The sequence below is a fragment of the Lissotriton vulgaris genome, chromosome 10 (assembly GCF_964263255.1).
Source record: "Lissotriton vulgaris chromosome 10, aLisVul1.2, whole genome shotgun sequence".
Classification (NCBI taxonomy): domain Eukaryota; kingdom Metazoa; phylum Chordata; class Amphibia; order Caudata; family Salamandridae; genus Lissotriton; species Lissotriton vulgaris.
Genome location: NC_141698.1, coordinates 908,872,600 through 908,895,865, shown reverse-complemented (window position 1 = coordinate 908,895,865; position 23,266 = coordinate 908,872,600). Strand labels below are relative to the sequence as shown.

Sequence of the window (23,266 nt, the reverse complement as noted above, 5' to 3'; positions counted from 1 at the left end):
ATGTGTCTTTCTTGAAAGAACAATGCCAGTAATTTTCCTATTCAGGAAGCAAACAGAGGCCTACTTTTACTGGAGTGTTCTCTTATATAGCAAGACCCTCAATCTAAGTAAAGAATGACAAATCAAAACACAGCCCTATGAAAGAGACCATAGAGTGAAAAACATTGTCAAACACAAAAAATAATTACATCACATGGTAGCGCAGCAGAGAAAATAGATGAAGGTGTCTTAATTCACACATTCATCCTGCTCTACTGTCATTAGGTCGAGCATATAGCTACAGCGAGCATGCCCTGCTCGCTTTGCGAGGCATGCAGTAATCGAGTGGAAGCTCTGCGGGAGCTCCGCCCACTCTCCGCCCATGGTTTTAATTGGCTTGAGTCATTGTATTTCCTACATGCTGCCGTCTGGTTGATTATGTGGATTGTTAGTCCCTCCTTATTGTGGCCATGTCGTCATTTGTACCCTCCCATGGCTATTGGCCCCTTTACTTTGGTTCTTATAGGGTACTGTTATTTTTTTGGGTGTTGTAAGCTCTATTTTCTCTATTGAGTTTGTCCTACTTTGGTCAGAACAATGTGTTTTGTTTATATGCAGAGCGCTGTGCACGCTTGCACTTTCAAAGCTGCCGGGACAATCACAACCTCTTGTTGTTTTTATTGCTTGTTTTACCTGGTTGCCACCAATTACAACATGTTTTGTAATGTAATGGCATCAATATGCTAGTGGGTCACAAATGCTCATCCACTCCTTGGCCTCTCAGCAGAGTGTGTAGATTGATGGTCACTTGCGTGTCAATTTCAAGTGCCATTTTATGTAAAAGTGTGAAGTTAGTATGCACAGTTATTGAAATGATGACAGCATTAAAGGAAACAAAAATGCTATGTTTACCAGAGAGAGTGCATGTGTGAGAGGGAGGGCATGATGACAGGGAGGTGACGCAAGTAAGAAGCAGTACAAAGTGGAACTACAGTGATGACTTGTAAGGAGATGATGTGTGAGAGCTGCAAATAGAAGATTTTAGAAAGATGTGTTTGGGAAGGGTGTGTGTGTATAAGAGAGTAATACACACCGGGGAACAGTCTTGTAAAGAACAGCACCAGAAGAATGGGTGTGTGATTAACATAAAAACCCACCTACGGTAGCATGCCTTGTGAAGAATAAAGCTCACAGAAGGTGGCACTCTTTGTGAAGCACTGCATTTTAGTTCACGTTTGAAGGGGGAACATCCATAACAACGCGGTCGAAACACTGCGCAGCCATTACCACGCGTCTTTTACCATGACTTGTGCTGGAGGGCGCTGTAGACTAAGGAATAGTAGATTTACTATTCCAACACCTTCCCTACTCTACGTAGGCTGGAGTTGGAGTAGTAAATCTTACTATTCCTAAGTCCAGCACCCTACAGCGCAAGTCGTGGTAACGACTTGCGTTGTAAAAGATGCGTTGTGATGTACCGCAATCTAAAAGATCACTTTGTAACATCATACAACCATTTGAAGCTGCACCCCTACTCACAATAGAAGAATACACCTGCACAGGCCCTGCGCTGGACCGTGATTAAAGGACACCACTGGGGAATGGTGATCCTGGGAAGAGCAGATTGAGGAGCGTAAGGATGAAAACTGCCCACAGATCATGGTTCTCTACAAAAACAATGTAACAGGACTAAACATCCTATTTAACCAAAAAAACAATGCTTTTAGAAAGTAGATGGTTTCTTATGTCTTTGTGAATTCTTTTGGGACGGCGCTCCAGTCACCCCTCTGTTTCCAGCCCGGGTCTGGAGGTGGTGATGACCTGACCACTCCAGCCCCCGGAGGTTTCAGCACCTCTCTGATACGGTCTAGATGTTAGAAGGGGATGCTGCTCAGCAGGTTTGTATGCATGCTTCCCATACGTCTGCGGATGAAAGACAAATCAAACACAAGCTGGGACTACCCTATCTTACTAAATGAGTAGCATTGAGTAGGATTATAGTAACGTCTGTTACAAGTACGTCAAGGGTTTGAAGCACAAGCACTTTATGAAATATCACTATTAAGCGGTGAGAATTATAGTTTAATCATGGGTTACCCGCTTGGCCGCATTGTATGATCTTGGACACATGACTCCACGTCCGTTTTGCAAATTTTCCTCTTTTACGCATTCACACGAGCTCGAGCTATTGACAGTGTACATGACAATGCTTTTCATTTATGTTTTGGGTTTTAAAATGTAAATAAAAGGCATTACCATTTACCATACCAATAGCTTAAACTCCAGCAAATGTAAGACCTATTGCATTGCAAATGCTTGTTTTTAATTGCCACTCGTCTCCTGACCACTTTAATTATCCATTGGAACTACAGCAACAAACAAATATAGCTGTAATTTGCTTGTACAAAACTGTATTACTGTTTCATTAATTTGTTGCTTGTTGAAATGCCATTTTAGATATCAACAGAGGCTGTTGAAAACATAAGAACCGTGGCTTCACTAACTAGGGAAGATACATTCTATGAAAGATATGCTGCAAGTCTGAAGAAGCCTTACAGGTCAGTTGCTATGAATGCTGCTGATTCACTCTTTATTCCTTATTTTAACTGCTATACCATGAACAATTTTGTTGCTCATAAAGTTCGGAAGATAAAATGAATGTTGAAATAAACTAAATTAATCAGAATTAAAGTTGATTATGTTGGAAGGAAGATAGTGGTCAATTATGAAACAAGGTGGGTTACAATTAAAGGCAATTTTACAGGCCATCGCCTAATTTACTGTGGGATGTAATAGAGCGATCAAGAGCGGTCCGGCGACTAGTTTGCTGTACTGTCTGACCTCTTTTGTGCTTGTGGAATTTCCTGGATTTAATCATGTTTTACACATTGGATGTTGGTTCGCTAGTGCCCACTTAAGTAAGCAGACCAGTAAAAAGAATGACCTACCATCTGATTTTTGACTCATGGATTTGTTCATGTTCACTTTATCTACCAAATACATGCATTCAGCGTAATTGTGCCTGTCTTACCACCCTCATAATTTCTTTCTCTCCATGAACCTTTGACCCCCTTTCTTGTTCACCCTGCCGTCTTCAGAAACAAGCTCTGCCACCCATTTGATTCGTTCTACTCACCCCCCAACTTTTTCAACTCTGAACTGTCCCTGATACCCAACTCTTGTACTCTGAGCACTCACATTTGTTACAGGGCCCTCGGGGTTGGTCACGGGCCCTCGTAGTTCCTCCCCGCTCTCGCCGCCCAGAGGACTGACACACAGGGCATACAGTGTCACAGTATAACCACAGCTGTCTATACTAGTTTATTGTATCCCCTCTGGCCATGCCTGGCCAGAGGATGCTGTGTGATGTATTTCTGGATGATGCAGAAAGGCAGGACCGCTAACATAATACACCCCTTCCCAACTCAGTCTGAAACCTAGGGGCCTGATGTAGGTAGCCCTTTACCGATCGGAATCGGCCGAAAATACCGATTTTCGGCCGTTTCCGATCGGTAAAGGGCTATCGAGATGTAGGGGCACATTTTCGGTAATTTTACCGAATCGTTATCATTACCGAATCGCAAATTTACCAAATCGGTAATATTTACCGATTCGGTAATGATAACGATTCGGTAAAATTACCGAAAATGCAATGTAGGTAGCCAATGTTCCATCAGCACATGGCTTACAGAATCGGTATTTTACCATGGAATACAAATCCATGGTAAAATACTGATTCCTGTGTACATGCACATCTGTGCATGTACACATGTGACAGACAGACGTGCCCTTAGGGCATGTCTGTGTGCCACATTGCACACATGCCCGTTTTGGGGGTGCTAGAGGGTGTCAAAGTGACACCCCCTGCACCCTTGCCAAATTCGGTATTTACCGATTCGGTAAATACCGAATCGGTATTTGACTTTAATCCTATGGGCTTCAAAGGCCCATAGGATTCAATAGCAAATACCGATTCGGTATTTACCGAATCGGTAAATACCGAATTTGTAAGGAATCGGCAACGATTCCAGATGTTTGGACCTACATCCCATTTACCGATTTTGAAATACCGAATCGGTAAAATTCGGTATTTCAAATTCGGTAAATGGGATTTACCTACATCGGGCCCCTAATGTTTATTTGAGATGGCACACAATGAGCCAGATGTAGGTAAGTATATTTACCGATTTATAAATACCGAATTTTACAGATTCTGTATTTATGAATCGGTAAAATAGAAGGGGGGAGATTTAGTTAGAATTGGTAATTGAATTACCGATTCTGTAAGAATCGGTATTTACTATATCGGTAAATACCGATTCGGTAATGCCCATTGATTCCTATGGGCATTGAAGCCCATAGGAATCAATGGGCATTACCGAATCGGTATTTGCCGATTCGGTAAATACCGAATGTTGCATGGGTGCAGGGGGTGTCACTTTGACACCCTCTAGCACCCCGGATTCAGGCACGTGTGACATGTGGCACACAGACATGCCCAAAGGGCATGTCTGTCTGTCACATGGCATAGGTGTGCATACACACATGTGCATGCACACCTGGAATTGGTATTTTACCACCCAATAGGATTGGGTGGTAAAATACCGATTCGGTAAGGCCTGTGGGACTCAGAAGAGTCCCACCTACATCTGAAAATTACCGAATCGGTAAAAATACAGATTCGGTATTTTACCGATTCAGTAAATTTACCGATTCAGTAAATTTACCGAATCGGTAAAATAGGGCCCCTACATGCCAAATACTTAATACGGGTCAGCAACGGCTGATATCGTCCGTTACCGACCGGTATTTTGGCTCCTACATCTGGCCCAATGTCTCTAAGCTGATGGCTTGGCTGAGGACTAGGCTGTAAGTTATATCCCTGGTGTTGAGTTGGCCTGACAAGACCTCTGTGACCGGGATGTCCCTTGAGTCATTAGGCGGTGCACGCACTTCTTGCAGCTGCTCGGCTCTGGTGCCCGATACTCGTGAATGTCTCATCACATTCCTCGGCCTCCGGCAAGTCGGCCTCTCAGTCGTTGTCTGCATGATCCACCTGTTGAGGGGGGGGGGGGGGGCTGACAACAAATTTATTTGACCCAAGACATGTTCCTAGCCACTGTTTCTCGGCCTTTATTGGCTTTTATAATGGTTCTCAACTTTTACAACTGTCCAGACTCCTGGTTCGTTTGGTGTCCTGAACTTCTACCTGGTTCTGCGATCTCCTATGACCACCATATCTCCTGGTGAGATTGACCATGTCTGTACCCTTCATCTTTGGCTCATGAGGGTGTTATGCTGGGAGCGCCGAGCCTGTGTTCCCTATATCTCATGGGGTGATGGTGCCCACCCTCAGTATGTTGGAATGGTATTCCGGTGGGGTCCGTTGACCATCAGAGTCCATGGGACTTGTTGGGTGGTACAGTGAGGTGTCCCTCTGTACTCACGGAGGAAGAACTGGAGGTGATGTTCAGGATTGGTTTGTTTGGCTACCGCAATTCAGAGAGTCTTGTTCAAGGTGCACATAAATCGTTCGGCCTCACCCTTGGTCTGAGGCTACTGAGGGATGATGTTCTGAGGGATGATGTGTCAGTTGTGTATCCCCAGTTGTTTGAGGAGATCCTTGAACTCCTCACCCTGGAAGGTCAGTGCAGTGTCAGTTTGGATTTCAGTTGGCAACCCAACAGTGGCAAATATCTTTTCAAGGACGGGAGACACATATACAAATGCAGTCGACTCAACCACTCCCACAATGAGATATTCGGAGAAGCTCTCTATCAGGAACATCATGGTATTACCGGCCGGTAAACTTCAGAAGTCAAGACTCAGCTTGGACCATGATACACAGATCTTCTGTAATTTTAGGTGCTGGCCTCTCTGAACTCGTCAGTTTGCATGCCCGGCACTGTTGGACAATCTCTACGACCATGGCTTCAATTCCAGGAGCTTACACCTTCTACCTCATGCAGGCCTTCATTTTATGGTGCCCTGGTGTCACATGGCATTGAAGGGTTGCCAGAATTACAATGAGGGATCCTCGTGGTTTGAACTGGGGGTCTCTAGTTGGCAGAGGTAGGTACCACTGTCCAAATAGGGACCCTTCTTTCTAGTCAGGGTAAGGAGAAAACACTCTTTAGATAACCTCTGCTCACCCCCTTGGTAGCTTGGCACAAGCAGTCAGGCTTATCCAAATGCAATGTGTAAAGTATTTGTACCAACACTCACAGTAACACAGTGAAAACACTACAAACTGACTCCACAACAGTTTAGAAAAATAAAGGTATTTAATCTAAACTACACAAGAGCAAAATGACAAAAATCCAACATACACAGTTCAAAAATATGGTTGCAAAAGAGTTCTTAAGGTTGCGATAAAATAATCCACAGTTGCGTGAAAAGTTCACAGTTGCGTCACGTTTTGCCAACAGTACCTTTAAATGTGACAAAGTTCCAAAACAGAAGCTGGTGCGGTGGAAAACAAGCGAAGCGTCACTCTTGAGACCTTGGGGACGCGATGCAACAACCCTGCTGGACTTAGCGGGCGTGTTGCGACAAATCCGGCCTGTATGGGGAGGGAGGCGATACCTTGTATGGCTACCGGTGCAGAGGTTCCATAGGAAAATGCTCGCAAAGGCACGATGTGACGATCTTGAGGGACTGCGACAATCTCCGGGGCGACGATGCGTGGCTCAGCGGTGATCTTTCACTCGTAGTTCCTGGATGCGATGGCTCGTGATGATTCTCGCAGCGACGTGATGCGGTGATCTCACCCAGCGGCGACAGGCTCTGCGAAGATGTTCGCAGCGACGGAAATCTTTCCGCAAACGAAGGATGCGACGTCTTCAGGCAGCGGGGACAGGCGCTGCGACGATCTCGATCTTTTTCTTAAAAACTTTTTTTCCAGATTCCCAACACAGGTACAACTTCTAGAGGCACCACAAATGGACCAAACACTCCAGGAAGGACAGAACTCTCTCAGTAGAGTTCAGGGAAGTTGGGGGTGAAGTCCTTTTGTTCCTGGGACTTCTTAACAGGGAGACAGCTCTTCTCAGGCCCTTGGAGATTCCTTCAAGGAAGGGGACACAGCACAAAGCAAAGTCCTCCCTCTCTCCTTGGCAGCAAAGAAACAGCAGGTCCGTCCAGCAGAGCAACAGCAGGACAGTGGGGCATATTATCAAGGGGGTTTATCTCTGCTTTTTTGGCTTTAAAAGCCAAGAAAGCGGAGATAAAATTATCTCCCTATTACCTAGCTGCCGCTAACACCAGTTAGCGACAGCTAGTAGGAGATAGCGACCATCTTGGGCCCCACTTTGCATATCAGTGATATTTATCACTAATGACATGCAAAGTCGGCGTGCCAAGATGTTTAGCGACTGAAAACAGTTGCTAACATCGCTATCTCCTATTGCCAACTTTTGGAGATATTCGCGCTAAGCGCGAATATCTCCAAAAGCTAACACCTGCCCTGAGCAGTTCTTAGCCATGTTATCCAATGGGAGGTGGATAACATGGCTAAGAGCATTAGCTCGGTAATGCATGAATATCGCTGACTTTTCAGCTATATTCATGCATTGCGGCGATTTTTATCGCATTTGCGATAAACCTTGGTAATACCAAGGTTTATGTGCGGTAAAAATCGCCGCAGCTCAGCAGTAAATTTTTGTCTCTAACCAAGCAATAGCGATAATTATCGCTATTGCTTGGTAATATGCCCCAGTGTTCTTTCTCCTTGGCAGAGGTTCCTTCTTGATTCCAGGATGATCTAATTTTCTGTTGTCAGGGGTCCTGTACTTATACCCCTAAAAGTCTTTGTTCTCTTTGTGCAAGTGGGCGCTGAGCCCGGTCTGAACCAGTTCTGGGTGCTCCTTGAGCACTTTGTTTTCCTGACTTCTCCTTTCCTTTCAGAGTGAGGGGCAGGGTCGTCAGCCGCCCAGCAGGAGGTGGAGCCAGCACTGTGGAAGGCAGGCACAGCCCTATTCAGGCCCAGGGGCTATCTCCTCCCACCACTCAAGTTGCAAATGCAGTCATTTAGTCAAGGACTGCCCCAACCAGCCTCCTGGGGGCTCCCCAGCCTCTGTCACTCTCAAACCAGACAGTCAATTCACAAACAGGCCAGGGCACACAGAAAGGTCAGACAAGAAAACAGCAACTTTCTAGAAATGCTGTTCTCAAACACAGGAGTTAAAAAACACCTTTCCTAAAAGATGTGTTATTAAATTCTGAGTTCAGGGATACCAGACTTTTATGTCCTACCTTGCTCCTATGGGAAGATATGCTGGTAGCCACTGTAGCCAGCATCCCCCATGATAGCCTATGAGCAAAGTAGCCTCACAATAGTGAAAAACGAAAATGGCTGCCATTCACTACCAGAGCATGTCACCTGCACTAGTACATGCTCTACCGATCACATACACTGCACCCTGCCCAGGGGGGTACCCTGGGCCTTCCATAGGAGTGACCAATGTGCACAGAAAGGGAAGGGTTAGTGGGGACACTGACCAAGAGGACATGGGAGTTCACAGACTGCACATAGGCACTGAGGTGGCAGGCCTGAGTCACCATTTTAGGGCTACTTATGTGGGTGGCACAATCAGTGCTGCAGGCCCACTAGTAGCATTTGTCATCGCCAGCCCTGGCACACCCAGTGCACTTTACTAGGAACTTCTTGGTGATACAAATATGCCAATTATGTATATCCAATCACAATAATTTACACAGGGAGCACGTACACTCCGACACGGATCAGCAGTGGCAGAGTGTCCAAAGCGTCTAAACCAGCAAAAATGAAATCCAACACAGCATCAAAAATACAGGAAGTAGAGGCAAAAAGATAGGGGGAAACCACACCAAGGATGCCAGGTCTAACACTCGTAGAAGGAATCCGTCTTGTCTGGTGCTAATTCATCACAGACCCTCTACATTTTTGTCAGCCTCACCCCATAGGAAATTCTGCCACACTAGTTTCTGGACAGCAGTGTACTAGTTCTGGGTCTGACTTCTCAGATTCTTCAATGTCATTCAGGCTCAGAGCATTGGGACATGAGGCTTGCGAGATTAGATTGAGGTATTCTACTGCATCGATGTTGTCAGCGGTATGGTCATCCAGTGATACTGGGTGGTGAGAGAGAAATTCGGGGGTGTACTTGGCCTTCATTTGGTATTGCTGCAATTGGATGGACCACCTCTCAATTCTTGGCGGCGGATGTGGGGCTGATCTACAAAATAGAGGTATGAGTGGCTGGTGGTCTGTAATAACCGTGAAGGGCTGGCCATTTAGGTATAAGTGGAAATGTCTGCATACCCACTCTATTGCCAAGGCCTTGCTTTTGATTTGGGCATAACACACTTCAGTCTTTGACCATGCTTTGTAGGCGAACACCAGCTTTGCTCATCATCCAGGTTCACATTCTTGAGTCAATACGGCTTCAATACCCACTGGACTGGCATACATTAGTAGCTCCATGGACCTGTCTGGATCTAATTACACATTGGTGACATTGTCAAGGAGCAGGTCTTTATTCTTCTAGAATACGTCGCCTTTTTTTCAACCACACACCCACTTGGCGATGCTCTTGGCGATGTTCTTCTCGGGTGCTTGGGTGATGGTTAAATACATTTCATTGGCCCTGGCCACGGATAAGTTGTGATACCTTGCTAGAATCAAGATGTCCTCCAAACTAATGTTGGGTTGTCTTTGAATGAGGATGCACAGAGTCTTATAGCGACATCACTGGATTATTTGGGCTCGGATTTCTTTTAGCTGGTCGTCTGCTTTACGGGTGCTTGCCAATTCCCGCAGCCTCACATGAAAGGTGTCGATTGACTCCCTCTCATGCTGGCGGGCATGGCAGACTTTGAACCGTTCACAGTCAGGGATCAATTGCAGGTCAAAACGAGCGTTGAGCGATTTCACGTCTGCGTCATAACCTGTGGCAGGGCCAGTGTTTGCCAGGTGTTTGAATACTTTCTATATTTCTTCCCCTGCATAATGAACTAGTAGGGATCTTTTAATTGCGCCGTCTGTTTCCTGTGTGGCAACAAAGTAATTGTGTAGTTGCCCTATCCAGGCTTTCCAGCCGGGGATGCTGTTGCTGGTGCTCTGAGTTCACTGAATGGAGGGAGCACTCCTGTGAGTGCATATTTTGAGGTGGGCTGTTATTGGGGCTGAGCAGCATTGGCATCATCGGCCATAGTGGGCAGTATGGGTATTTCTTGCAGATGGAATTCTCCTTGAGTGGTGGCGATGGGTGTGCCAAAGCTTCATTGCTTGCATGTTCTTGTTTGTGAGACGTGCTCCTCCCCCTTTGATGCCTCTCTCATTATTGTTTGATGTGCTGTCTGCCTTTCATTTCAAATATTCCAATTCATGTGCTGGTGAAATGTTCATTTATCTTTTTGTCTGGGGCCACATGTAAAATGGAAGATTCCTTCCCGGGCACTTATGCGGGGTAGTGGCAGCAGGGGCACATGTGATGAGGATAGGTCGGTAGCCCGCAGCATGGGCTGGTACTTACAGCGGGTGGCAGGTAGGCGGGTGGGGTGTAGGTGACGAGCTGGTCAAGGCATTTCTCGGCCTCTTGAGACATGCTGGTGATGTTGCTGGGCAGCTGTCCCTCGCTGCAGAGAAAGGATGAATGCTGATCATGGCGGTGAGACGACAGCTGCATAGGCGGCAGCCAGATGCTGTCAGGCCAGTCGTAGTGCTTCATGGGTCAGAGGCGGGACCCACAGTAAGGCAGGGGCCTACCTCACACAGCCGCGGGTGCGAGCACGTTACCAGTATTAGGCAGCAGTAGCTTCAGGGTGAGCAGGGGCACATCCAACCCTTGTCACCAGTGTTACAAGGACTCTGGGTTAGTCACAGGCCCTCATAATTCCTTCCCACTCCCACAGCCCAAAGGGCAGACAAACAAACACAGGGGATACAGTGCGGAAGTACAACCACGTGCCGTCTACACCTGTTTATTTTATCCCCTCTGGCCACACTTGGCCAGACGATGCGGTGTGATGTATTTTGGGATGATGCTGAAGACAGGACCACTAACCTGCTACAACATTGCCAACTGATCAACCGCAGCAGGTGAAAATTTCTACCCAGCAGCGTAATCATAATTGTCTGTCTCGCAAACTCAGTGTGTGCTCCTTTCTCTCTACTACCCCTTTAAAATCTTCCTATGAAACCCCACTCCATTATCCCTCCATCCCCTGAAGGACTTCCTGTAGAGGGCAATCCCTGCCCGTTTACCCATTGTCATGACTGGTGCTAATTTCTTTTCAATGGAATGCATCAAAAGCGGATCAAATTATTCCTCCTGTCCAATGTGCCACACCACATCTTGTTCCTCTTTAAAGCTTCTGTGTGCCAGACTCTAACTAGGTACCCTTGTAGGTCCCCTTGTTGGTGCTTCCAGAGACCTTGCTTCCAATGAGAGGTCTCCAATAATCAAAGGTCCATGAGTTAACTTTGACGGTGTTCAAGAGCTGACTCGAACAAGCTGTTCGCATTTAACACAATAAATATGAGACCATTCATCAGCCTTTTTCTTTTTTTTTTTTTAAATAAAGACCTGATATATGTCTAGCAGAAATCATTATATTCCATTGCAAGCAAAGCAAATCCACTTTACTCAGAAAGCATAACACCTATTGAACATGGAATGGCTATCTACTTTAAAACCTTTTTTATTTTCATGTTGTAAAGAAAACAAGTATAAGAACAAAATAGTATTCAAGCACAGCAGTTTGTTCATTACTAATAAGTCATAGTCAGATATTCTACCATCTGTTATCCAAACATTAAAGTTAAAAACATAAAAGTAAGCACAACATTAGACTGACCCTAGAGACATCTGAGGGGGTCGAGATGGGTGTCTTGAAGCCCTGTCTCCCCTAGCAAACAAGTAGGTGAGCTGAGACCATTGGGTGGAGGTGTAGTGGGCTGGTGTTGTCTGGTGGAGCTGGTGGAGTCGCTGGAGGACAGCCTGTAGCGAGGCTTGGATTTTGCTACCCCCCTTGCACATAGGCCAACGGGGGAGAAAGAAGAGACCTTTTGTTCTTCAAAGAGGCCTTTTGTTCTTCTGAGAGCTGCCGCACTGGATGGGTGGCCAAGGGGCTAATCAGGGCCAGGGAATTGAAAATGTTGGCAGCAGCAGTGTCACTGGACTGACTGGTCGTGACCTAGAAGGGCTGTGGGCCCTGGTGAAAGCAGGCAGCGGCAGAGCCCTGAGTCGGGTGATGTCCAGCTGGGGCAGTCTAGGGGGAGTAGCTCTGCTCATGGGAAAAGGCCACTGCCTGCATGATGGCAGGGCCCTTCTGGATGCTGGTGCTAAGTATAATGCCCTGAGGGGTGGCAGTGGGAGAATAGGAACCTGCCCTGAATTCGATAGGCACTGGTGAAGAGTCTTACAAGGGATGGCCCTACTACGTGCTCTTACAAGGATGGAGGGGTCCTTGTGTGATGTGAGAGCTACTTGGGGAGGATTGGGAAATGTTGGAAATGGTCCCATCTTACGGAATAGGAGTACAGCCCCTGCCCTGTAGACTCTGAATGGAGGTGTCCACCATAATCACCTCATTGGCAGTGTCTGGGATTTCTGCAACTGAGAGTTGTCAGGGAACTTCCTGCAGTAGGTGCCAGGAGAAGCCTGCCTAAACATCTAGGTTGTGTTTACTGCAAATGGTTGAATTGATTGACTGTTTGCCCTTATCTCCATGCCACCCCTGCAGTCTGTCATTTATCTAGTTTGGTGGTCTGTCCCTTTGCTCCAATATTCTGTCTACATCAAGGTTCCTGGAAGCCTCTGTGCCCCATTTAGACAACATGGGTAAAGAAAACATGTTAATTCCCCTGCTTAGAGCAAAAAAACGGACCCAGAGGGGCAAAAGTGTGAGGGTGCAAAGCTGGTACAGATGAAGCTGGTGTCCCTCACCAACTCTACACCATCCATCCGGAGGGCAGTCAGGGATTCCAGAACTTTCCTTGAGGGACAAATTGGAGCTCAGGCTGGATCTTTAGCTACTTTGTCAAGATCTTCAAAATGTGGCAGATCGGGTTACTGAAGCGGATACCCACCTGTCTGGAGTGGAAGACAATACCCATACTTTTAGTCTATCATATCATCGTGCCTAGGTAGCATGAGCCAGCTAAAGCTGAGGATGCAAAGTGAAGGAGCAAACACAATAATATCTGCATTGTGGGGATCCCTGAGGGGATGAATGAAGGGTGAATGGTTCAATTTGTTACTAAATGGCCGGCCTCTTGGGTCTCTACAAACTTTGTCATGGGGAGGGTGCATAGGTCCTTTTGGCTCAGCTATTTCCTGTAGCCCTTCCATGCCCATTGATAACCTGGTTCTTGAACTATCTGAACTGGACATTATCCTTCACGGGGTCCCTCCAACTAGGGAAAGAACATTATGAGTGGACCCCAGTGGTGCTATTCCAGGATTACACCCTCAGAGTACAACAAAAGCGTACTTATTTCTTGGTTGTGAAATAAATACTGAGAGCCTTCCATACCCAATTTTTTGATATACCCAATAGTGCCCAGGTCTGTTTTGAGGATGGCCAAATTTTGGGTGTCACCTCTGGGCATTCACCCCACCGGGTGCAACCGGGGGGGTTGGACCGGAGTCTTGGAGGCAGATACCCCATCAAACCAGAAAGAATGAGTGAAGGCACCATTCAGAGACAGAGACGGTCAGGGTGTTGAATCATGTGTGCTCTGCGGCAGTGATGGACCTCTCTGGGACTGGGGCTTGGGCAGCTGGTGATGATCGTGAGTTTTCTACCCGATTCTGTTATCTGACTGTAATGATGGCAGGCTGGGCGCCCCTGCAAGGTTCCAGTATCCGCTGTACAACTCAGGGCCATGTACTCCTGCTGTGTTCCCTTTCTATTTTGTTGTCTCTTTCATTCGTTAGGCAATCCATGGAGCTCCTTGTTCATGCAACAGATGCTTCATGGGGAGAAGTGTAGGGTCGGTGGATGGGGAAGGGGAAATGTTACCCTCATGTTGGTTTTTGTTCACTGGTTATTTAGTTTTGCACATTTGTATTTCCTTAACCCCTTGCGTGCGGGGCATATTTTCCGCCTGTGCTGACTCCGCCTTGCGCGGGCGGAGTCATGACGGAACGGTTCCGTCATCAGCACAGCTCACCCGTAGCTGATGACGGAACCGTTCTGTCATCAGCATGCAAGGGGTTAATGTGTCATGCTCCTTGACTATTATCAACTCCTATCACACTATACCCACCCTTGATGACAACTGACCACTGACCATACAACCACAGTCTCCAGGAGACATACCATACTCTAATGGAATGCCAAAGAACTGAGTGATAAAAGTAGGTGCGGTTAAACTATAGGTTAAGTGGCTCCAACCAACAATTTTATTACTCCTAGAAAAACACAACCTGATGATCTGTGCCTTTTTATGCAGAGATAGCTACAGTAGGGTATATCACTTGGAGTTCCCATGGTACTCCCAGGAGGGTGGCTATATTGCTACAGAAAAGCTTTCCAGTGATGGTACCCCAAGTCTTTAGTGACCCCCTTAGTCGCTATCTCTTGCTCACAGGATGGCTGGATGGCAGCCTGTGGACACTTGAAAGAAAAGGACAGTGCTCCAGGATGAAGTCAAAGGATTCCATATAAATTCCAAAATAGATTCTATATTTAATTTTCAAATAAAAACATGGACATCAGCCAGTGTGTTTCGTTCTAGATGGAACTTCGTTAGGGCAATTAGTCTTTAAATCAGTCCAATAATCAAATGGTTCCACGTTGGGAAAATATTCCATAAACGCCAGGTAAGAAAACAGGGATAATCAACACCTTTGTATATCCCAGCTTTCCATATAGAAAGGTTTATCAGTACAGGACCCAAAGGTATCGTTTAGTATACCTTAGACATTTAAGATACATATAACAAATGTATAGGAAAAATGGAATCCAGGGGCCAAAATCACAGCCAATGTTCCTTATGTTAGTGAAGTTGAGCGTTCTCCTAACTAGCCTGTGGACACTTGTTAGCGTGTGTGCCTGGCCAAGGTTGCAGGGCTCAACTCAGGAAGAGGTCTTGTGAAATTTGATGTCTGCCATCCCCCCCAGTTTACTCTTATGCTAGAGAATTTAATGCTCTCATGCAACCCAGGTTAGACAAAGACTTGCATTCGGAGACCGGTAGGTCACAGCTCTTGTTGCACTGGACAGAGGCCCTCAGCCCAGTTGATGTATGATGACAACACAATCAGAATGCCCGTTATAACACATTCTACTTCCAGACTCACTGTACCTCTTCCTGCATTGGCTATATTTTTGCCCTAGCTGGTATCACCACAGCCATTTCCCAAATACAGATACCTGCAAGTGGTATTTTCATACCACTTTCCCATGGTGACGACTGTCAGACCAGCTGGTGGCAATGAAGGTTTGCCCAGGTTTAATTTGTGGTCGTTTCTCGGCCACTTCTTCAGAGATCATGTCCATGACACCCTTACTGATTACTTTGACATCAATGGCTGTACTGTCTTTTTTACAGCTACGCTATGGGAGGCCTTTAAGGCCAATATCCAAGTGGAGGCCATGGCAAGCAGGATGCACAAAGATGCTTTTCTGGCTTCTGCAAAAGACAACTCTGCTTCCGTGGGCAGTGGCCACCTACTCTTGTCCCTTGAATAGCGGTGAGTTAAACCAGTCAAGTTTACCAGAATGACGGATTCTGCAATCTTGGGCTAGCTTCATGCTCAGAGAAGGGTATATAAACTGGTTGAAGCTACTTCACTGACTGGCGTGCCCAATGTGGGGGCTGCAGAATTGTCCAGAGATTTGTATGCCTGGGGGATAGGAGAACAGAGTGGCGATACCAATCGCCATAGAATGTATCTCCCATTATGGCGCTCTTTATGCTTCTTATGAGCCTCTCCCTACTGAGAGACATCACCACTATGAGTTGGACCTCCATGTGAGGACCCTCTCTAGGAAGGAGAGGGCAGACCTGGGCTTACCTATCATGTTGGAGGGGGCAGCAGGCTAATACATCCATGCCATTGGGCAAAACATCTGGCCCAGTGGCTTACCCCCAGAATTCTTTAAGAGGTTCTCGTTTGTGCTTGCTCCGCTTCTCTTGGTTTTATTTGATGATGCCCTAGTGGCTCACAAACTTCCTCCTGACCTAAGGGGGACACCATCACAGACATACTCAAGCTTAGAAAACCCCCAGAGGAATGTGCTTGTACTGTTCCATATCATTGATAAATGTTGAATTGTAAATACTTACCAAAATGCTTGCAATAAGACTGGCAACTGTTTTTTTTTCCTTAAGTCCTCATCCTGTCAATAAACTTTTAGGCGATACTCAATTTCCGAAACTGAGGGCCGGGTGGAAATAGAGTCTTTCCAGACAAGAAATAGCTGCTTCCATTCCTACCCCTCATATTTCATGAATGAGAGGGAACAGGACCAACAACTGCAATTGACTTAATCATTGGACCCCACTCTCTGACTCCAGTCAACCAACAAAGCCCAAACCTTATCCTGACTTCTAGGGTCACATATGATATCTGATTGGCTGGTTCGTATGATATTTTATTTACACTCAGAGAAAAGGGGTGGAGAAGCCGATTTCCAAGCTTTACATATTTCTCGTCTTCCCAATAAAATAACATAAAAAATTCCTCTTGTGGCCCTCTTATCAAATGTCAATACATTATCTTGACATAAACCATAAAAAATAATTTCTAGCTGAATTCCTGTGACGTCCTTCAAAAATTCAACAATATCAACCCAAAATTTGGCTAACACTGGGCAGGTTAAAAACATATGATAGTCGTTCGCTAGAGGATCCTTACATTTTGAACATACATGTTGAGTTCCAAAAAATTTTGTTAACTTCGCAGGGGTCCAATAAACTCGATAAAGGGTGAACTGGAGATTACGCTTAAAATATGCTGGTTTAACTATTTCCCCTAGCAATGTAAAGGAGGCTTGCCAAGCATTGTGCAAATCAATATTTTCTAAGTCATTTTGCCTTAAGTGTTGAATATCATTAGCAAGATTATCCTCTACTTGAATAAGCATGCAATACCACCTGGCAACCTCCTTATTGATTTTTTCTGTCTTCATAGCCTGAATTAACCACTCATCATCCTGATATTCTAGCCACTGCTGTCTGGCCCACCAGGCTGAAAGTTGATAATATTTAAATTGGGTTAATTCTCCTTGAGTACATAGTGACAATGATTCCCATGTCATCAAGCCCCACATGATTTCAAAACTTTAAACAAAAATTGACCTTGGTCATTTCCAAGTCCACTCAGCATTGCACTATACATTGAACTCAATACTGAATCATCAGGCTTCTTTAACAACATCCTGAAATCCGGTAGTGCCAAGCCCCCCTTCTCCAACCTTCTTCTAAGCCTTTTCCAAGAAATACGAGCAACCTTTGATGCCCATATAAAACTAGAAATTTTACCCTGAATCTTAACAAGTTCATCCTTTTTGAATGAAATGGGTATGTTATAAAAAATAAGGTTATCTTTGGAAGTGCCCCCCGAGTGTTTGTGTTTTGGACGGATGTGACAGCAGTGTTGATAGAAATGACGCGGGTGTCTATTGGTATAGACCCGTGCATATGTTTGCTTGGCATAGTATCTGGTGTGCCGTTAGGACTGAGACGCTTGGTGACAGTAGCGCTACAAATAGCCAAATGGAGAGTGGCATCTTGCTGGGGAGGGAGGCGAGCACCTGATGTTAAAACCTGACTAAAGGAAATGGCGTATTGCCGCGATCAGATGACATGTTATTATGAAGAACTCCCATCTGTCTCGCGCCCAAGAGATATTTGGGGCCCTTATACTGCCTATATGTTGTCCAAACTTACTGAAGATGATTGATCTTGCTCTTTCTCTCTGACATGCCCTGCTGCTCTACTCTTGTGGATATTGTCTTGAGTGCTACCCACTGCCATGCTGTGGGCGTTCTTCTGTTCAAGCCCATACAAGGATAGATCGTGATGCGCGTCACTTGTTCCTCCAAATGCACAGCATTCCATCTGCTGTTATTGCTCATTGCTATCCTCCTGCACTGGAGCTGGTCTCCTTTGTTTTTGATGGGTGTTTTAGGTATATAAATACTGAGAGTATCACCATGGCCACATTTGAACCTAAAGATGATGTGTTTCCCAATCGTCTTACATGCTCTGTCTTCTTCGCTCATGGTTACTATCCAACTAGGATCCCAAGGGTTTATGGGGGGGGGAGTTACTTGTTGATACGTTTGTCTATGACATATGTAAAATAAAAGGCTGAAAGGATATCCTGAATTGGTACTGCAAGTTCTGAATACATCTTTTTTCTATTGCTACGCCGCCGGACCTATGGATGTTGGCTGAAGGGCTGTGTCATTAAGACTGGATTAACATGTATTACTGATATTTGCGTCCGGCCCAATGGGGTTGTAGGCCAGAAGCTGTGTTCTTGTAGAATGGCGCAATAAAGGTCTTCAAAAAAATAAAAAAAGGTTATCTTTGGAAGGATGATCATTTTGATCAAGTTTACATGCCCATATATATTCTGTGAAAAGATTTGCCCATCTATTCAATAATTTCCCAACCTCATTACTAGTCTTCTTCCAGTTTATAATGGGTACATCCGCTAATTTTTGAGTAATTTGTGTACCCAAATATCGCATCTGGGATTTGGCCCCCGGGGTCACAGATGTTTGATTCCTCTCCATTACTTCTGTTTTATCCCTTTTCATACTATAACCAGAGACATATCCATAAATCTCTGCTCTAGCAAGGAGCTTAGGGATAGAATGTGCAGAATTTTTGGTATACAAAATTAAGTCCTCTGCATATGATGCTAATTTAGCCTCAAAATTGTGATATTTAAACAGGAATATAGTAGGGTCTTGTCTAATAGATGCTGCAAATGGTTAAACGAATCAGTTAGTTGCCCATTGACTAACACTGCGGCTGTAGGAGCTCTGTAGATTACCTGGAGAGCCTTAATAAAATTCTCAGGGAAACCAAACTTTTCCAAGGATACCCATAAATAAGGCCAGTATACTTGATCAAATGCTTTGTCAGCATCTATTGCCACCATAGTTACCGGAAGATTAAAGCATTCTGCCAAATCTATTACTCCCAACATAATAGCAGTGAGGACATTAAGGAGTCTACCAGGAATAAATCCCCTTTGATCAATATGAATACTATTGTTTATGATCTTAGCAATTATTTCACACAGGAGCCTAGAGGTAAAAGGAAGACCAGGGTTGCCCTTCACTCATAAATCATCAATATCAAAAATACCCTGTCCCTTAGACATTAAATATCGGTATTAGTATTTTAGTCAGTGGAGAGATCACGTATCAATTTCCAATGCTACACCCCCAAAATTACTAATTTAGTCATTGGGTGTATTACCGTATTGTGTCCAAATTTCATTGCTTAAACATTTTGGGGGGGAAATGCCTTGTAAACTTCAAAATGACAGTCAGTCAGAGCCAGAAAAAAGGATGTCTAGGTCAACCATTCGCACAGTACAACAAAACACAAGCAAATAGTTTTGTGAAAAAGTGTGTAAAGAACAAAATGACCCCTCACAGGTGCACCACCTTCGGGGCCATTGGCAGGTACTCACCAGATTGGGCCCCTTTTCTCATCACTGGCAGTCATTTTGTTCAAAGAATAAATAAAACAGTGTCCAAAACAACAAATGAAAAGTGTATTTAGTGCAGAAGAGTGATAAACATTCACTCCTTGTGATGCAAAGTGAATAAAATCTACAAACACACCTTTCGCACAATTTTATTCTGGTTTACTAGGTGTGATATGTTGAATTAAAAAGGCTGGTAGCTAACTCCTCATACCATTTACCTATTGCCAACATGTTTCACTGCCTGTAAAATTATTGGCAGATTCTTCAGGGCTTAACACCTTGTCACTGCACCAATGATGGACACCTTGTTCTCTGTGACCTCTTCCAGCTCACTTCTCTCGTACCAGCTGAAGAGGTAAATCTTTAAATGGCCCATTTGATGTCTCATCAATCGTACAGAGCCTTTTGGAGTTCTACGGAGGAGACATAGAGCTCCTTCGTACCCTGTAACTTCGCTGACCCTCTGTTAATCTGAAAAGATATCAATGCTTCCTGACGTAACTTTGATTGAACCACTTCGTCAAGTAAAATCGTCCGATCTAACATCCATTTTATGGCTCCTCTCTTTCTTTGTAATCTGAGGGATAAGACAGCAGAATGATCGGAAAGGATTGCAGGCAGATGGTCTACTCTAACCACTTCTCCATATAGGCCCTGATCTATCAAAAAATAGTCTATACTGGAATGATGACCGTATTTTTTGCTGTAAAATGTATATCCCTTCCTATTACCCTTTTTAACTATCCAAACATCAATCAAATTTCATTCATGCTTCAGGATTTTTAGTGCATTCCATAGAGTGTACAGGGGTCTTATAGATTAACCTCAAAGTCCTATCTAATTCTGGGCACTGAACTAAGTTAAGATCCCCTCCAATACCTACTGGTATATTAACTAACAGGAGGGTGTCCTCGTGCTGAGTCAAAGAATCTGAACTATCCTGGTTTGGGCCATAATAACTCACACATACTCATAGCCCTATTCTGGATGTTAATATTAGCAATTATTCATCTCCCAGATGAGTCCGTAGAATGACCTTCCAATTTAATACTACAATTAGTTCTTACAATAATAGTGACTCCTCTTGTGCTACCTCTCTGTTTCGAACTGACAATATCCTGGACCCAAGACCATTTTTTAAACATAGTTAAACACTCCTGCTCTTTCAAATGGGTTTCCTGCAATAATATAATATTAGCCTCAGATTTTTTTTAAAACTCCATAATATGGGCACATTTTTTCCTGGATCTCACCCCATTAACATTCCATAAGATGAAATGTACTAGATCTTTAGCCATTTATTCTTATGAATGCTACGCCCCTCTCATTATACTTCGAAAACAAATTAAACAAATGTAGATTCGAGGCATGTGGGCTGCTAAATTTATATCTGTGCATAGATCGCCGCCTAGTGTTGGGTCTGGATGATTGCACCTTGTTGTCCTGGAAGTGTCTTCAAAGTATCAAGAGATAGGTGACTCCTCCCCTGGACTACATTACTCATGGGCATCTTCTCCATCCTCAGATTGTTTGTTTCCGCAGTTGGGTTCGGATGTTATTCCTATTCTCCAACTTCGGAATCGAAACAAAGGCCTTCGACTTTGATGGTATTCTTTTCGCTCCGTACTCATTGACTCGATCGAACTTTCCATCTCGAACAGGTCGTCGACGCGGGCCGTTTGGCCTTTTCGACGCCACGTGGGCCTGCTGCCGATGGAAAGGAGCCCGTTCAAAAGGTGCCCACAATGCCACTCCAAGTTCCCGCATACTGACAAGCACACAGTATGCAACAAGTGCCTATCACCAGACCATGAGGAAGAAACCTGCCCAGCCTGTGCCCAATTCCGTTAGAAGAAAACCATCCAGATTCGATGGGCCGCTAGGCAACAGATGCAGCGACAGGCACCGGAACCAGACAACATCTTTGATGATGACCTAGAACTTCCAGAAGCTGAAGATTCGGACCTAGAGATCGTCACCGTCGAGGACTACTTGGACTCCGACGACGAGATCCCACCGGGAAAAATTGTGAGTGCCACCAACACCAATTACCCCGTTACCGAAGGCTCCGGTCGAGACATCACCAAAAGGCCTTAGCCAAGATCCGAAGAAACATTCGCCAGCCCCGCCATCCGGCTCGGCTCAGAAACCGAAACCTAAGCCTTCAGAGACCCCAGGTCCAAGTAGCATGATCCCAAAGAAGGTTCCAGAACCCAAGAAGGTCGCCGACCCGAAGGGCTTCGAACCGAAAAAGGCCATACAGCCTAAAGGCGTTGACCCAAAGAAGGCCGTCGGCCCAAAGAGCGCCGAACCAAAGAAGGACTTCGAGTCAAAAGGCGTTGAACGTAAAAAGTCAGTCGAGCCAAAGAAGGCCACCGAGCCGAAGGGCGTCGACCCGAAGAAGGCCGTCGAGCCAAAAAAGCCCGCTGTGCCGAAGGTCGCCGGACCAAAGAAGGTCGCCGACGTAAAGAGTGCTGTATCGAAGCCTGTGATCCAGCCAGAGAAGGCTATCGAACCAAAGACAAGTGCTCCAAAAAGACCGGTCGATCCCAAAAAAGCCATCGACTCGACAAAGAACAGTCACCCAAAAAAACCTGTCGAGCACAAAAAGCGTGTCGAATCGAACAACCCGGTCAATCCGAAATCACTCGTCGACCCGACCTAGGGTCCGAGCCGAGAAAAATCAATAAGCCACTAAAAGTCGTCGAAACAGAAGGGGGTATCGACCCAAAGGCAATAGTCGATCCAAAACAGACTAAGCCGAGGAATTCAAAGACACAGCCACGGACAGTGGAAGAAGAACTCTTCCATCCAGATCCATCAGACGACCAGGCTAAGATATATATTAATCCTGAGATTGGTAAAGTCATAATCCTACACAGGAAGAAGAGACCACTGCACACTGACTCTCATTCCCCCATTCCTCTATAGAAGAAGGACTTTGGGACTTCTCCCTCTAGACTCTTCATTCCTTTCTATCCCACTATGCCTACTACGCCTTTTGCTCCTTACTCTCCTTCTCACTATGGGGACAATGAGGGCGACACAGGGGAAGATCCTCAGCATGATTATGACTATCCAGAGGATCCTAACCCCCAAAATGAACCATGGGAGGAGCCAACTGACCCATATGATACATATCCAATCCCTGACGTCCCCTCATACTCAACAAAGCCGTCACCTACTGACGACACTATTGTCTTCAACCAACTAATAGACAGGGCAGCGCAGTACCACAATGTAGACATGCACAATGACCCTACAGATGAAGACTTCTTATTTGACACTTTCCCTACTTCGGAAAAAAATGTTAGAACACTTCCTAAGCTAAAGGGGGTATTAAAGTATGCACCTGATATATTTAAAGATACAGCCAGGGCACGTGTAATCAATCCCAGGATTGAAAAGAAATATAGAGCAGCCCCTACAGACCCTACCTATATCAGAGGTCAGTTACCATTAGACTCACTGGTAGTGGCTAATGCACGCAAAAGGGCCAACTCACAGACAACAGGGGAGGCTCCTCCTCCTGATAAAGAGTCCAAAATACTAGAGGCCTCGGGTAAAAGGGTAGCATCACAGGCCTCCAATGCATGGAGAATTGCGAATAATCAAGCTCT

The 23,266-nt window shown here is 45.3% G+C and overlaps 1 protein-coding gene across 1 annotated transcript in view; it reads left to right on the top strand.

The window, feature by feature from the left end:
• LOC147688995 (ATP-dependent translocase ABCB1-like) overlaps nucleotides 1-23,266 on the top strand; it is an 856,748-nt gene that overhangs the window by 655,813 nt on the left and 177,669 nt on the right. Inside the window, exon 24 of the mRNA XM_086941881.1 lies at nucleotides 2,437-2,537. Within this exon, the coding sequence (XP_086798007.1) occupies nucleotides 2,437-2,537 (101 nt within the window). The remainder of the gene's footprint in view (nucleotides 1-2,436; nucleotides 2,538-23,266) is intronic.